The sequence below is a fragment of the Carettochelys insculpta genome, chromosome 4, assembly GCF_033958435.1.
Source record: "Carettochelys insculpta isolate YL-2023 chromosome 4, ASM3395843v1, whole genome shotgun sequence".
Taxonomy (NCBI): domain Eukaryota; kingdom Metazoa; phylum Chordata; order Testudines; family Carettochelyidae; genus Carettochelys; species Carettochelys insculpta.
This window is the reverse complement of record NC_134140.1, coordinates 10,490,467-10,507,865: the sequence shown is the minus strand read 5'-3', so window position 1 is coordinate 10,507,865 and position 17,399 is coordinate 10,490,467. Positions and strand designations below refer to the sequence as shown.

Below are 17,399 nucleotides of genomic sequence, written 5' to 3'. Positions count from 1 at the left end.
AGAGCAGGGGGGAGGGCAGGGCATGAGTCCCAAGCACTGAACCTTGTGCCCCCCCTGCCACTGGATGCCCTGTGATGCCCATGTCCTGGGGTTCCACCCATCCTCAGGCTTAACCCCTCTCAGCCCAAAACCTGCTTTCCACCCCCCGGCTTAACCTCTGTCAGGCTCTAACCTGCCCCCCCCACCTCCAGGCTTAACCCCGCTCAGCCTCAAACCCACCCCCCATCCTCAAGTTTAACCCCTCTCAGCCCCAAACCCAGATTAACCAGTCTCAGCCAACAAGTTTCATGCATGTGTTCCACCACTGCTCCTCCCCACCGCCCCCGTCTCCTTCTCAGCAGGGTTGTGCAACTCCAACAGAAGCAGACTCAGCTGCAACCCCCAGCCCGCAGCTCTCCTGCTCACTTCCCTCACCTGTAGTACAGGCAGCTCCCTGCCCTGCTGCACTGAAATAATGGACATTAATTGGTTTAGCAGCTGGCTCCCTCCTGCTGCTCTGCTGCCCGTTAAACCAATTAAATTCAGTTTCGTTATTTCGGCAGGGCAGGGAGTTGCAAGACAGTCAGCAGCGCCACCGGAGCTGCAGGTGCCAACCCCTAATTGGATGATTTAATAGATAGGAAAGAGAAAGAAGGTATAAGATGATCAGTCAAAGAGGGCTGGGGGAAACTATGGAGAAAAAATGAGTTAAAGAACCCCAAACAACCAATGAGCAGGTTGGAACTCACTATTTTGTTCAGTTGGGAAAATGCCTCTTATTTGTGAGCTGATAATATTTTTTTCTGTAGACTTTCATTTAATGCTGGGCGCCACAGAAAGCATTTGCCTGGATGTATATTATTATTTTATAAATTTAATTATTTGACAGGTCACTGGTAATGTTAAAAAGTTGGATGATTTTTATGAGCACTAACAGTATTTTCAGCTGTGTTTGTACAGAAGAGGGTAATTAAATCTTGTGCTTCGGGGCATAAACTGATTGACAGAGCTACCAAGAAGAGTTTCTGTAAAGCTCATGTAGCAAAGTGCATTGCTTAGCTTTATTCTGAAATATCAGGTACTGGCCACTGTTGGAGTACGAAATTGGGGTGCGAAAACCGACGATTGGATTCTGTGTCAGACAATGGCAAACGAACATTAGTCTTACAATGACCAAGGTATCTGTGATTACTTATTATTGTAAACTCTATCACACACTCATCCAGAATGCTACACCTGAGAACCGACGGCACCAAAAGGATTAGTGGTGGCATGTCAATGCCATTGTGACATTGCTTCAAAATTTACAGAAACATACAAAACAGGGGAAAAGTTTTCAGTTGACCTAAGTGTGAGGGTTTCTCAGGCTAAAAAGACAATTTTCTGAAGTATGTAGTGATATGGGAAACAACCATTTTTTGCAGTGGTCACCATGCAATATCTTAAACAAGGTACTAGACTCTTTAAAAGGCAGATCCCATTGACATGCCTGAAGCTGAGGACACAAAAATTGACTTCCACCAATTACTTTTGAAGATCTCAACCAAAATGGCTTTATATATAGTTAAATGTAGACGTTGGCAACTAATCTCTTTCTGAAGGGTTTCCTGTACTAACCTGGATCTGCTGTCATGCAGATGAAAAGTACCTCAGGGAGAATGGAATGGGTGTGAGAACAGGAAGAAAGAGTGTATGACTTCAGTAAAATAATTACAGAATACCCGTTTTGTCCCCAGTAGGAAGCCCAATTTTACAATTGTGTGTAATAGTGGACTGAGGTCAGTTAGATGCTGTCCCTCCACCTCTGTCCCATTTAAGTAAAATGGAGACTTTACCTCTGTGAAAATCTTAGCTAACCCTACCAATATAAATAAATGGTGTCCCAACCATTCCTGCTGAAGTCAAGGTCTAACATCCGTCCACAGCCATGGGGTGCAGATTGCTCACTTATCACTGTTGCAGCAGATTGTTGGACCTCTTAGTTCAGCTCACTGTAATTTTAAGAAGCTGCCTTCATGAACAAATGTAAAAAAAAAAATAAGAGAGAGGGAGAGCCGTATGATGACCTTTGTCAAGTGCTAAGGAATCTACTTCATTCTTCAGTGAAGGGCCTGTGATGGATTTTTCTTTAGATCCCAAACTCTTTACAGGTCTTAAAAACTGTATTGACTCGGGGGAGAAGTCACTGTGAAATCATAAGAAAGTACTTCATCTGCACAGACCTACTAGCTTCAGCTTGCCTGCTTTATTTGATGTGTTCTAGATTCTTGGCCAGGGTCACTGAAAGACCACCCATAAGTGAAACATTTTTCTACAAGCAAATCCTGGGGACACCAACAAGAGATTCTGAAGGGAGAACAAAGTACCATTGGTACTCAAGACTTAAGTCCTTGGAGAGTAACGTATCTTTTTTGCAGTAGTCAAATCAATAGTTACAGGATCTCTAGTCTATCATTCTGACTTGTCTATGCATTTAATACCATGCTCATCACTGTAGATTCGGAGCATAGATTTTTAAGACTACTTGGGACCATTATGATAATGAGGTCCAGTGGGTCTCAACCCAGAGACTGTGGGCCACATATCACTCAGTTATTACACAGTTGCCAGCCAGCTGTATGCAAAAGACCATCAGGTCTATGTAGCGGGGTCTGGGTTCCCAGCCTGCCTAGCATGGCAGTGTCAGGTCTGCCCAAAGCAGTGGGGTCTTATAGGCAGAGCTGGAAGTCTGGGTTGTGGGTCAGGGTCAGAGATCTGGGTCTGCCAGCTGGTTTTACCCACAATGATAAATTGGTTGAGAGCCACTGAAGTCTAGTCTGACTGCTTGTATAACAATGGCCAAAGAACTGCATCAAGTAATTCATGCCTGTAAAAGATAATTGGATCAGAAAAGTCCTTTAAGTTAAGTAATTGCCTCTGAATATTAGGGTCCTGTGCAGCCTGAGACAGACTACAATAATTTCTTCACCCCCAGTCCACTCTCCAGTCTAATTTTCACTCAACTGGAACTGAGAAGCAAAAAGGGGACAGTAAACCCTCAAAACACACAATTTTGAGTTGCAAAAGCAGTACTTTAAAGACTAACAAAATAATTTATTAGGTGAACTTTCATGGGACAGACCCACTTCTTCAGACCATAGCCAGACCAGAACAGACTCAATATTTAAGGCACAGGGAACCAAAAATAGTAATCAAGGTTGACAAATCAGAAAAAAAATATCAAGATGAGCAAATCAGAGAGTGTGGGGATGGGCAAGAATTAGATTAAGCCAAGTTTGCAAAAGAGCCCTTTTGAGTTGCGCTTAATGCACATTAACACAAGTAAAGAACTTCTCAAAATCCTGCTCCCCCTGGCCCTGGCTCAACACCCCTAGCCCCATGCGGTCCTGGTTCAACACCCACCCCCAATCACCACCAACTCCTGGCTCTGGCTCCAGCTCACCACCCCTCACACGCAGCTCCAGCTCAACCCCCCCATGCCCTGGTTCAAACCCCCTGCGCGCAGCTACAGTTCCATCCTCCCAGCCCGCGTCAAGCCCCCTGCCGACCCTGCTTCAAACCTCACATAGCCCAGATCACCACTCAAGCAGGGCTCCAGATTACCATGCCTGCTGTATCCCTGGCTTACCTCCACTCCCTCCCCCTGCCTCAGCCTTAACCCACTGCCAGGCTTAACCCTCCCAAATTCTGCCCCCCACCATCCCCAGACCATACCTTGCAAAAGGAGCTCCAGGTGCTCCTGCTGATGCCCTGGCTGCAGAACGTGCATTCCACCAAGGAAAAAGCCGCCCCCAACTTATGCAAAATTCAGGTTATGTGAGGGACTGTGGGACTGGAACCCTTGCATAAATGGAGGGTCTGCTGTAGTAGAAAATTCATGCTCTGCAAACCTATATCTCCTTACACATCCATTATCACTCCGAACCTCCCAAACAAGTTTGGAGCTTTGAAAGTTTACTTCAAGGTACAAAGGAATATTGGTGCACTGCTTTAGAAAAAGAAGATATTTCAGTTACCTGGAGCCTTCATCAGTTGTCAAATTCTCCATGGCTCAATATTAACTGAGACACGAGGGGAACGTTACTAAAACTTGAGCAGAGGAATGACCACTTTCCCTACATATAGAGGTCATTCAGACAAGAAATGGCCTTAAGTCCATCCCTGTTTTGCAAAGCCCTTAAACACGCACCAAAGTGGCTAGTAGGTACACCAAAGGGTAGTTAGAGAAAAGTTTCAACTCAGTCTGAAAACTACCTCTGAAGCACAGGTAATACCTTGATTTAAAACATTGTCTAGGAAATCGAAGTGGGCTGAAAATAGAAGAGGACAGCATGGCCATGTCTACAAGGGCAGCTTCCATCAAAAAAAATGAGCTTTTGTCAACAAAACTTGCCTAGTGTCTAGACGGTGAAAGCGCTCTGTCGAGAGGGTGTCGACAAAACTCAGCTAGTCAGTTGGCACTGTTATCCCTAGGGGCTTGTCGGCATACTTGGCTCAGTCTAATTCCTGACCTCCCCCCCACCCCTCCACTGTCTGATTTGCTCTCCTTGATTATCTTTTTTCTGATTTGTCCTCCTTGCTTACCGTTTTTGGTTCTCTGTGCCTTAAATATTGAGTCTGTTCTGGTCTGGCTATGGTCTGAAGAAGTGGGTCTGTCCCACGAAAGCTCACCTAATAAACCATTTTGCTAGTCTTTAAAGTGCTACTTGACTGCTTTTTGTTCTGCTTCTTCTATGTTAGTATCTGTGGCTCCAGAATTGGGCTGATCAGCCATCAACAGACTCACAAACAGAAGAGTGACATTAAGATGTCCTACTCGTTAGCAAGTGACCACCAAGAAAGAAAGAGAGAGAACTGAGATATTACATAAAAGCATGCCACGTGAGGTGTAGGCAAAAGTTATGATCTTCTGAAAGCATTTTTAATCAAAACATGAATATCATCAATGCACATGAAAACATAAAATCTTGTTGCATGGGTTCCACTAAATTGTGCTGTGGGTTTGGGAGGTGCCCAGATACTAGCTCTACAGAGACAATGACGAAGGAGTTAACCAACACCCAGTTGGGCACTGTTGAAGAGACATGGTCAGGCATTATCCAGGAAGGGAGCTACAATGCAATGACTAATCTGTATGAGGCCACACCAGGTGAATAGTTCAAACTTGTCTGAGGATTCACAAATGCCTAATAGACATGCTGGGACTTGACTTCTCCAAGCACATAGACTAAGGGTGTAAAACCAAACACAGAGGCCCATGCTTGTCCTTTCTCCTTCAACATCCTACACTGAAAGAATCTGGACACCGAGGGAGGTTGTGGAATCTCCCTCGCTGGAGATATTTAAGAACAGATTAGATAGATGTCTATCAGGGATGGTGTAGATAGTGGTCGGTCCTGCCGTCGGGGCAGGGGACTGGACTCGTCCAGTCCTAGTGTTCTATGATTCTATGAATGAAAGTTCCAGCTGAGGGGTTGTGCCCTGATTTCAAGGGTGAAATCTGTGTACTATGGACTGTAATGTCTGGTGAGATAAGAAAACTTTTAGATCTAGTTGTTGCCCAATCTAACAGGGTAGAGAATTTCAACAGTGTGTTTATATTATATTTTTGGCAACTTCACTGACTTTTTATCTCTCAGTTAATATCAATCTTTTATAGCCAATAAATTGGTTTTACTGATTATTTTTACCATTGAGTTTGTGTACAGTGGGTAGCAAATCTGCTCAGGTTTTGCAAGGGTTGTGTGCATCCACTTTTCACTGATGAAGTAGTGAACCAATTAATAAATTGGTATATTCCTGAGAGCTGGGGAGATTTGGCTCTCATGCCTTTGCCTGTGTGATTCATGAATGGCTCTGGAAGCCTTCCTGCAATCCAGCAGGGTGGGAGTTCTCCATGTCTGGTTCTGCTGAGCAATAACAGTACCCAGAGGGATTGCTGGTGGTTACAGACAAGGCATTGTGAAAGACACCTCAAGCTGGAGAGCGTTATGGGGGCACAGTGGTCCCAAGCTGCACCCTGGGGGGAATCTTGCCATAGTGGTATAGTTCGTTTTTCCCCAGAGGGATACATATTTTATTTCCTGCTATTTCAGGAGAGGTCAGGAATGCTCTAATAAGTTCAAGGAGGTAACAAATAATTTGAACAAAATGCTAACTGGCCTACATTCAAACAGAGGAAAAACCTTGTTACAGAGATATTAACACAATTAATGCCATTCAACCTATGCTTAGCCTGTAAAATGAATATAAATTAATGATGCATTTTCAGCACAAGTAGACATTGCTATGCAACCCGGCATGTCAAAATGATCTCTGAGATGCTCAGGCCCCTTAAATTAAATAGAGCTTTACAAACTTAGTACAAATTAATGACTGTGTAGCTGCTTCAGGGGAAAGGGAGATGATATCCATCCGCTGTTTTCTGCCACATTACAGGGAAGAACCTGTTTGGTGGCAATTTTTGACTTTTTTTTTTAAAGAAATTTTAATAGGAAGGTATTCAACTGAAGAACCATAGAATCTTAGCTCATATACCTTCAACAAGCTGTGATTTGACTCCCCCACATTCACTTCTTTGCAGTGAGAAAGTAAGTAGATAACAAACTACTTCTCCCCCACCCCACAACATACATACACCCCCTCCAAAACACAAACACAAAGTCAAAATAAATTAACTTCCATTTCGAGGCCATGATGAATGATATCTGTGCATTAAAAGACAGACGTCCTATTTAGGATTCCAAGGTTAAATGAGTTTATTGAGATTTAGTGGCTACAATGATATATTAGATGCCTGTAATCCAAACTACACCTACATATTTGCCTTTAAATTCTCACATGATCAATTTCCGTGTCTCTAAGCATTCCACCACCAGGTCTTCTATTTCTAACAATAATAGAATAATAATAATAATAATAATAATAATTAATAATAATATAAAAGGCAATGCCAATCACCATATTGTGCTTCATACTTCACCATAAAGAATTCAACCGGCAAAAAAGTAAAACTTTTTTTTTCCATATTAACGGGATTAATTGAAACATGAACATAGTCATAGCCACTACTAGAATATAAAGAATAAAATATGGATTAAAAGAAGCATTTTTTAAAAATGGATTAGGTTTTATCTTTGTTCAAAATTCACATACTATGATGAAGATGACAAAAGTTAAATTGTTTAATTATTGGGGCACACATTTAAGCATATTGGCTAGTACATTTTTGCACTGTAACAGAAGCAATATGAGTTTTATGGTCTACCATTACACTTCCATGTTTTTCATTTAAATATACCTGCCAACTTAATGTTTCTTGCATGCATAAAATGTTGCTTTTCAGTTTGTTATTTACTCCCACAGTTGTGGTGCAAATTCTTTGGCCAATTTTTTGCTACAGTTTTTAAAGAAAAGTAAGCATGGGATAACTCCATGTAACATCAGAATAGAATCTTCTGCTTTTGAGGGTTGCAGTTTGTTAATTACTTTAATAGAGTCTCAGGTTGCATGCAAATTGACACAGCTCCATTTGTTTTCTTCCCCCCCCATGCCAGATGCATACAAGTGGGCAGGTATGCATACAAAAAGGAATATAAAACCCTCCTGGTAAAACCTAGTGTTTTAGAAGGAATCCATAGCTTTAAATTCACTTAAAGCCTGTACTGGAGAAATGTGTTTCTTTTGTGAACCTCTTCTCACTCGTGTCTGATATTCTTCTGGCTTTTCTCGCTTTACTAAGGGTTTCTTCTCAGGGGCCTTCATCTTCCAAGATACAACAGGCGAGTTCACTGCAGCTGTACCATAGACCTTCTGATATTTTGTAGAAGCCACATATGATGCTTTCACAGTAAGGACCACGGCATTCATCAGATTTTTAGCTGCCTGGATGAGAGACGTAGCACTGTCCAGCTGCAGATAGAAAATAGAATGAAATATCATGGGATTAATGCTGACCTCACATCCAGAAGTATTTGATACAGACTCTCAGACTGGATTAGGTTTTCGTACAGGGGGCCAGCAGAACAGGATACCAAAATAACAGTTCCTGTAGAGGATACACTCTGATGTGTAGCACGTGTCCCAGGAAAAGCCTTAATTGGTCTGCCAGATACAGAGGAGTTGACTGATATGTTACATCAACTTCATAAACAGTTCAAAGGAAAAAATTGTTTCTGTTCTGTGTGTGAGGGCATCCTGAAACAATTCTCCCCGGAGCAGCTGCTCCGCATTGCATACATAAATCCTTAGTCCCCAGACCACAGAGCCAGCAGGAGTGACTTTGCAGGCTGGTGATTTTTGCAAGAAAGGACTCACCTAGTGTAGTGGCTAATGCTAGGAGAAGAGTCACAACTGTGAATTCTGAACAGAAATCAGGCACCCGAGCCTTTCCAGTGGCAGAACTTAAGCCACCCCTATATCTCTGTCGGCAAGCTGACACGGATCTCACACAGATTTGTAGATATTCTAGGTCTCTAATTCTCCATGTCCATTGCATAGGGAGCCTGAGCACCTAACTTGGAGCTGAAGATTTCATTACATTGCAGGGCACCTAAGCTACCTTTATAGATTTAGCCCTAGAGTCTATATCTGCATCTTCCACTTCCTGTAAATCTTTCAAAATCTAGATCTAACACCCAGCACCACAAAAGTATTAAGCTGATTACCTCCCCTTGAGTTCAATCAATGGGCATTAGACACCAAAATGTGCTTGAGGTTCTGAGCCTGTGACGTGAAATTGGGACCGACCTTACCATGTTTAGGTACTTCCTTCCAAAACATTGCAAAAGTGGCATAAGTTCCTTGCTATTAAACCAGCCAGCCCCTTACTCTGACTGGTTTAATTTTCTGCTAAACTAAGTGTTTTCAGGCTTCTTGGAATTATGTCTGATGTGACAATTTACCCTCGTATTGCTTCACTGCCCCTCTTCTTTTACAATCAATAGTTCTAATGAGACCCTTCCCTTCCTACTTCTCTCTACCACTAGCTTTGGCTGATGCATTTTCATCTTTCACAATGATTTACACGCATAATTAAAAAACACAAAACACAGAGGCAAAAGAAAACAGAAATAGAACATATAGACAATGATATCACTTTGTTTTACTAGCTGTAAACAAGGATGTTGACCTAATCACTATGCTCAAAATATGACCATAAAGAAACCCACCCCTCTAAGAACAGAAATGGGGAGGGGGGAATGGGTGGCATAGGAGTCTTATAAACATAATGGATCTGGAATCGTGAACCCTGAACTTAAAGCCACCAAGTAGGAATGCATTCACCCAAAGATCAACATGATATAATTGATTTCCTTATCAGTAGTCTCACGTTTATTATTATGTATCAAGCATTCTACAGTGTGCTATTCAGAACACGGAATTAAAGGATTTTTCCTGCCTTAGGGAAAGGCCAATCAAAATATAATAAGATGCTACAAGAAAGCAACAAGACAATGGTGGGGTGAGAACAAAAGAAATGTAAAACAAGCATGACTGTGGGCTTAAACTTTTGTGTACATTCTGATTTTTGTTACATGCTTAAATAACAATCACATGCACACGCATGTGTGTATGCCAACATCGTTAAAGGAAGGAATGTCTTTTCCCATTGCCTTTTCTGGGTTATGTCTACATTACCTGGTGAAGGAGCATGAAATTGACCTATCACGGATTGGCAGGCGACCTCGGTACTCCTCACGACTACAAGGAGTAAGGCAGGTCCATGGGAGAAACTCTCTCATTGACCTTCCTTAGCGAGAACAGCCAGGTAAGTCAATTGCAGATAAGTCAATTTTAGCTTTGCAATTGCCATATCTAGAATTGCATATCTGCAGTCGACTTACCTGCCTAGCGTAGACCAAGCCAGCCTTAGTGGTGAGACTAGAGGCTGTGGAAGTTAATGGGAATAAGGGCCATAACCCAGAGAGTGAGAATAATTTGTGAGTTGTACTCTCAAGCACATTGATGAACCACAGGGACTAGTCAGGATGGCAGTGGGAAAGCGAAAGGCCTAGCCCATCCCAATATTGCTGAGGCCTGGAAGATTGAGAGAAATGACATGAATTCATCAAGGAGAAGGAAGGAGAGGGAGGAAAAGAGAGAGCCCTCACTGCTAGCAGTACTCTGCACTTCTTTCATGGCGACAGAGCCATGAGGATTGCACCCTCTCGGCATAGCACAAAAATGGAGCCTCCTCAAGCCAGCAGGAGGGTATGTACAGAGCCCCCAGATATTACAAGGGCTGGGGGAGTGATTTACATACAAAACCATCAGTGTGATTTTCACCAGCACCCAACTTCAGACCTGTTGTTCACCATACATGTAAGAGAATGTTCCTAGCGTGGTTTACTTTGTATTTTGCATTGGCAGTCAGTATTCTACTGCTTCATTCCGATATTTGTGCCACCCCCTTAGATTACTATCGTGAGTGGAAGAGTGCTTGGTTCTTACACCTTGCCCTGCTTCATTCCCACTCTTTCTTGCTCCTTTTCCTCTCTCTGGGTTACAGGGCTTGACTCTGCATGCTTCCCTTTCAACCACCCTTCATTGCTGACGAGCCCTAGCAATCTCACACATACTTTGTAGCTCCCACTTTGAGGTCTTTCACTGCCACTGCCAGGCCATTAAAAGCTGACGCCAGTGGTTTATTGGCAAGGCAATACATAGACCATGTTGGTGGGGACTAGCTCATTCATAGGCAGCCACAGCACTCACACATCACCTCACATGTGACTACTTAGATTTTTGTTGGAGGCCTTCTTCAGGCCCCTTTTCTGGGGTAAAGCCATAGCTTTTTTTTTTTTTTTCCCCAGTATTAGAAGATATAGCTCTAGAAATGAATTTGCAAATGTACTTCCATAGTGTCAAGTAATGCCTTCAGGTCCCCCTGCATCGTTCTGCCTATTCTCATCACAGTGTCTAAAATTGGATTCACATCTGGCATCTCAAAACAGAACGTACAGATTGCTGTATTGCCAGATTTCTGGCACATTGCACTGAAAATAAATTCCTAATTAACAGAATTTATAGTAAGGCCAACTTAATTTTTATATATAGCCACACATTCCTATTCAATATTTTCATGCATTTATAATCTAGTTGGGGAATATTCAAATGTGGTGTCGCCTGGGGATGTGATGAGATGACAAGTTTGAGAATGGGGCATCTGTACTTTCAGAAGGAGGCGGAACAAGCCACCCCCAAAACTTTTGTCTCCCATATTATTTGATAATGAGACAAACATAGTTTTGGCTTGAAATTATTCATCATCATGTGTCTCCATTCTGGTAATTAATTGCTAATCCCCAGGTGCAAGAGTGACTTTTCACTGATGCAATTTTGATTTTCTGTTGGTAAAAGATACTAAGTTTAAAAATGGAGAGTAATGGATTGTAATGACAGGAACACACCAGTTCAACAGAAATATTGTTCAGCATAATGGTATTATACTGTAGTCAAATTATTGCCTGATTTATAATATGGTGTACGTTTGTTGTCAAATTAAAGATCCCTATTAAACTTGGGCCTGTTATGTTACTACTGAGCGCTACGCTCAAATATTATCTATTTTTAAATGGCTCTTTTTTGAAATTTCCCTGCGTGGATATAGTATGTTTAAAGTGATATGGTCAAGGTACATTTCCTGTATAATCAATTTGTGTGGGACAGCCATAACACCCTGCACTCCTAGGCTACATCTAGACTACAGGGATTTGGCAGCAGAAGTTTCTGTTGGAAGATATCTTGAGACAAAACTTCTGTCAACAGATTGCTTCCAGATCACAAGTGGACTGAAAGTGTGATCTGACAGAGAGCAGCTGGACTACCCGGCCAATCTATCAGCAAAACGGCACCCAGAACCACATCGGACAGGGGTTGCAGGGTCAGTTACCAGGTCCTTTTGGGAGCCCTGGTGAAACATGCCATTAAAGCAACCCTCCCAGACGCCCGTTTCCTGCCTATGCTGTTGGTGTGCCTATCTTGTCAGGGGATGGCACAGCTAGCTCAGGGCTTTGTGGGCAACTCAGCTGGTTCCAGGGAGCCATGCTGCCAGAGCTGCTCCTGGGCTTGTGGTAGCCCCATACAGAGATGATGCAGCAGTTGCTGAAATTCCTGACAGCTGTCTTCTTCCTCCTGATGGAGGGTGAGTCCAAGACCATCTGCAATGACCTTGCCCTGCCTGCAGGACATTCACAGACACACACACACACACATACATGCACACGTACACACTGCAGAAGTGGCTCTGGAGGCATGGCAACAGTGCCAACTCTTTATAGATAAGTGATGTACATAACTATTTACTGTGGGCTTAGGACACTGGGTAGGGGGCCTCAGAACTTGGAAAGGGGCTTGGAAAAGGGGATGGGGTCCTGAGAACATGGAGGGGGTGTGGGCAGCAAACCTGATGGAGAGCAGGACCTCAAATGGTTTTGGCCTTGGGATCCCATCCCGCCATGGTTTGGGGCACCCATCTTGGCTAGGCTGGAGCCTGGACCAGGGGAAGGTCCAGGCTGGGGGTGAGACCAGGGAGAGGGGCTGCATTGGGGTCTGAGTGGGCAGGGGGGCCCAAGGGTCCAGCAGGAGCCTGGGGAGCAGGGGCGGCAGTCATGCCCATCACTCTCTGGAACAAGCAGGGGTCCAGGATATCCTGAGAGAGTGCCAGCGGGTGCAGGGCAGCAGACGTGAGAAGGCGGCTGTGTGCGGGTCAGCCACAGGTGGCTCAGCCATCATGTCCCACCAGATGCTGGTAACGGCGAAAAAGCAGGACACGAGCTGGTCCCAGGCCCGCAACCACCACTACATGTTGGGCCTGAGCCAGTGCTCCACTGTGCCCTGCATGGTCAACAGGGTGGCACTGTGGTCCTGCTGCAGCTTCTCATGCAGCTGCCAACAGCCCCTCCAGTTGTAGGCTCTGCCTGGTGGCAAAGTGAAGGTGGCTCAGCCTGGTCGCCTTGTGGGGTGGCTCAGCCCTCGGTTGGTGTGGGTCCACCTATAAGGAAGACAAGGAGGAGAGATGATGAGTCACTAATGCCACGCAGCCCCTAAGGCCCTGCCTCCTACCATGAGCAGCAACCAACATCTCTCGGTCCAAGGGGTAGGGATGTCCCAGGAGCAAAGCCATGTGTGGGCTGCACAGCAGGCCCTTCCACATGAGGGCCCTGCAGTGCCTCTGGGCTCATACTGACCATTGCACCCCCCAGGCAACAGGCTAATGCCCAAGGGGCATGTTTGGACACAGAGGGGTCCTGTCATGAGTGGCAGGTGAGCTGGGAGCCACCTTGCCCGCCCCCCCCCCGGCCTGGGGCAAACACACACATATGTGGTTCAGTGCTTCCCGCGAGAGTGGGTGTTGCCTTGTGTCTGCAGGCATGGCCTGTGTGCTGGGTGATGCACCTCTCGGTATGTCTGGGGTCAGGCTCGTGCCCTTGTGGCTAGCCTGCTCCCAATTATGGCAGGTGCGGGCCCCAAGACCTGGGGCTCGTCCAGCTTCCTGTGAGGCTGGCAGCAGGATGCCACCCATGCTTGGGGGCTGTCTGTTGGGTCCAGGAGGCGCACACTCCTGCTGCACATGGTTCCACATGCTGGGACTGCAGTGTGAGGTCCCACCCAGCCTGCTTAGTGACGCTGTCAGCATGCCCCATCTGCATCCACCCCACCCCCACCCTGGGTGTATAACGCACAGGGTACTTACCAGAGGGACCCTCACCCAGCTCCAAGGACATCTGGGAGTTGGTCTGGCTGCCACGGACCAGGTCCAACAGCAGCACTAGGCTGCTGGCCTCCAAGCTGGGCTCCTGCTCCAGTTCTGGTGTGTCTTCTGGTTGGGCTTCCTCCTCCTCCTCCTCCTTTTGTGCGGGCTCCAGCTGTGTTTGGGGGGCCTCAAGCACAGTGTTGATGCTGCAGTGCAGAGGGGATGTTTCCTTCCACAAGATGCCAGGGAGATCCCAATAACAGGGAGAGGTGGCTGGTCCTGCCCCAGAGCATTGAGCAGCATCCTGGGCCCAGACCTAGCCCTGGTGAAGCTCCTTTACTTTGGCCTTGACCTGCTCCGTGCTGCAGTGGGGGTGGCCCCATTTGGCTAGGGTGTGGCCATCCTGACATTGAGTACTGCTTGCTGTGGACAGGGTGTCCATTGGGGCACCTCTGCAGTGTCCCAGAGGCCTTTTCTGTCAACAGAAGCACAAACCCCCCTGAGCATCCAGACCAATATTATGTTGCCATATCTCTGTCAACAGCAGCTTTCTTCCTTGTTGGGAGTCAGGTACAGCTGTCGACAGCAGCACTGTGTTCTGTTGACTTACTGTTAATAGAGTGCACTATGCAATCTGGATGCTCCATGGGGTTTGTCGACAAAACCCTGTAACCTAGATGTAGGCCTAGGAACTCCTTTCAGCTGAAGATTTAAAAGAGCTCACCCAACCGTATGGATGAAATGATTATAAGCAGTTTAGTGATGCTGTGAACTGAGACTCAGAAAACCTAATGGAAGAATTTTCAAAACATCAAAAGGTAGGCATATATGCACATATTTATAGCCAGAGATGAGGACAGAAATGCCAGGCCCCAAGGAAAGGTGGGTGGTCCAGCTCTGGGGCCTCCCAGAAAGGGCAAGAATTTGGTCAAAAAGAGCAGGCTGGGGGGTTAGCATCCCCTTGCTAGCTCTTCTGCAGTGGCCAAACTCTATAGCCATGGGTGCCAGCAGTGATTCGAAAAAGGTCCAGGACTCTGGCCACCACCAGGGCTGTGGCAGCTGCAAGAGCAGCTGAGGACCCCAGGCCCTTTTAAATCAGCAGGCCCTGGCTCAGCTGCCCCATTTCACCTGCCCTGTCAGAGGCCCAGTTTATAGCCTGGCCTTACAAACACTTACCCTTGGGGTGTAAGTAAACCCATGGAAGCCAGTGTCCCTATTCACATGCTACAAGGTAAGCATGTGTATAAGATTGTGATTACGCTACAGCACTGTGTCAACAAAAGGCACTTTTTGAAGAGATTTCCCACCAAAACTTCTGGTGACAAATTTTAGCCACATACAAAAGCCAATCAGGAGAGCGCTCCACTCTGTCAACTGCCCAGCCGCTCTCTTGACAAAACAGGCACCCAGAAACACGTCAGACAGAGCTGCCCTTGTTGTGGATGCCCACCCTGTCTGTTGAGAAGACTGCCCTGCCCCCAGCATCCACACAGCTTTTTGGTTGACAGAATCTCTTAACAGCAGCGTTACACCTCATGGCTTTGAGGAAGAACGCTGCTGGCGGAAGCGCTGAGGTCAACACGCTGTCTACAGCCTGGTTCGGAAAGATAGACAGGGAAAAAAAGCGGGGAGGTGTTGCCTTATATATAAAAAATGTACACACTTGGACTGAGGTGGAGATGGACATAGGAGATGGACGTGTTGAGAGTCTGTGGGTTAGTTTAAGAGGGGTAAAAAACAAGGGTGATGTCCTGTTAGGAGTCTACTACAGGCCACCTAACCAGGTGGAAGAGGTGGATGATGCTTTTTTTAAACAACTAACAAAATCATCCAGAGCCCAGGATTTGGTGGTGATGGGGGACTTTAACTATCCAGATATATGCTGGGATACTAATACAGCGGGGCACAGACTATCCAGTAAGTTCTTAGACTGCATTGGAGACAATTTTTTATTCCAAAAAAGTTGAAAAAGCCACCAGGGGAGAAACTGTTCTGGATTTGATTTTAACAAATAAGGAGGACTTGGTCGAGAATTTGAATGTGGGAGGCTGCTTGGGTGAAAGTGATCATGAAATCATAGAATTCACAATTCTAAGGACTGGTGGGAGGGAAAACAGCAAAATAGAGATGATGGATTTCAGGAAGGCAGATTTTGGTAAACTCAGAGAGCTGGTAGGTAAGATCCCATGGGAGGAAAAACTGAGGGGAAAAACAACTGAGGAGAGTTGGCAGTTTTTCAAAGAGACATTATTAAGGGCCCAAAAACAAGCTATTCCCCTATGTAGGAAAGATAGTAAATATGGGCAAAGACCACCTTGGCTTAACAAGGAGATCCTGCATGATCTCAAACTAAAAACGGAATCCTATAAAAAATGGAAACTAGGACAAATTACAAAGAATGAACATAGGCAAATAACACAGGAATGCAGGAGTAAAATTAGAAAGGCTAAGGCACAAAATGAGCTCCAACTAGCTACAGGCATAAAGGGTAACAAGAAGGCCTTTTACAAATATATTAGGAACAAGAGGAAGACCAAGGACAGGGTAGGGCCATTGCTCAGTAAGGAGGGAGAAACAGTAACGGGGAACTTGGAAATGGCAGAGATGCTTAATGACTTCTTTGTTTCGGTCTTCACAGAGAAGTCTGAAGGAATGCCTGACATAGTGAATGCTGGTGGAAAAGGGGTAGAGTTAGTTTTTGAAATAAAAAAAGAACAAGTTAAAAACCATTTGGAAAAATTAGATGTCTGCAAGTCACCAGAGCCTGATGAAATGCATCCTAGAATCCTCAAGGAGCGGATAGAAGAGGTAGCTGAGCTGTTAGCTCTCATTTTTGGAAAGTCATGGGAGACAGGAGAGATTCCAGAAGACTGGAAGAGGGCAAATATAGTGCCCATCTACAAAAAGGGGAACAAGAACAACCCAGGAAATTACAGGCCAGTCAGCTTAACTTCTGTGCCAGGAAAGGTAATGGAGCAGGTAGTTAAGGAAGTCATCTGCAAGCACTTGGAAGGTAGTAAAGTGATAGGGAACAGCCAGCATGGTTTTGTAAAAAACAAATCATGTCAAACCAACCTGATAGCTTTTTTTGACATGATAACGAGACTCGTAGATAAGGGAGAAGCAGTGGATGGGTATACCTAGACTTTAGTAAAGCATTTGATACGGTTTCGCATAATACTCTTATCGACAAACTAGGCAAGTCCAACTTAAATGGGGCTGCAATAAGGTGGGTGCATAACTGGCTGGCTAATCGTACCCAGAGAGTAGTTGTTAATGGTACTCAATCCTGCTGGAAAAGCATAACAAGTGGGGTTCTGCAGGGGTCTGTTTTGGGACCAGTTCTGTTCAATATCTTCATTAATGATTTGGATATTGGCATAGAAAGTATGCTAATTAAGTTTGCAGATGATACCAAGCTGGGAGGGGTTGCAACTACCTTGGAGGATAGGGTCATAATTCAGAATGATCTAGATAAATTGGAGAAATGGTCTGAAGTAAACAGGATGAAGTTTAATAAAGATAAATGTAAGGTGTTGCACTTAGGAAGGAATAATCTGTTTCACACATACAGAATGGGAAAAGACTGTCTAGGAAGGAGTACAGCAGAAAGGGATCTAGGGGTTCTAGTAGATCACAAGTTAAATATGAGTCAACAGTGTGATGCTGTTGCAAAAAATGCAAACATGATTCTGGGATGCATTAACAGGTGTGTTGTGAACAG

The 17,399-nt window shown here is 45.0% G+C and overlaps 1 protein-coding gene across 4 annotated transcripts in view; it reads right to left on the bottom strand.

The window, feature by feature from the left end:
- Positions 1–6,726: 6,726 nt before the first annotated feature.
- The window catches only part of CTNNA2 (catenin alpha 2), an 814,165-nt gene continuing 803,492 nt past the window's right edge, over positions 6,727–17,399 (bottom strand). For all 4 annotated transcript variants that reach the window (XM_074992255.1, XM_074992258.1, XM_074992256.1 and 1 more), the window contains one exon: positions 6,727–7,890. In XM_074992255.1, the coding sequence (XP_074848356.1) occupies positions 7,603–7,890 (288 nt within the window). In that variant the 3' untranslated portion in view covers positions 6,727–7,602. The remainder of the gene's footprint in view (positions 7,891–17,399) is intronic.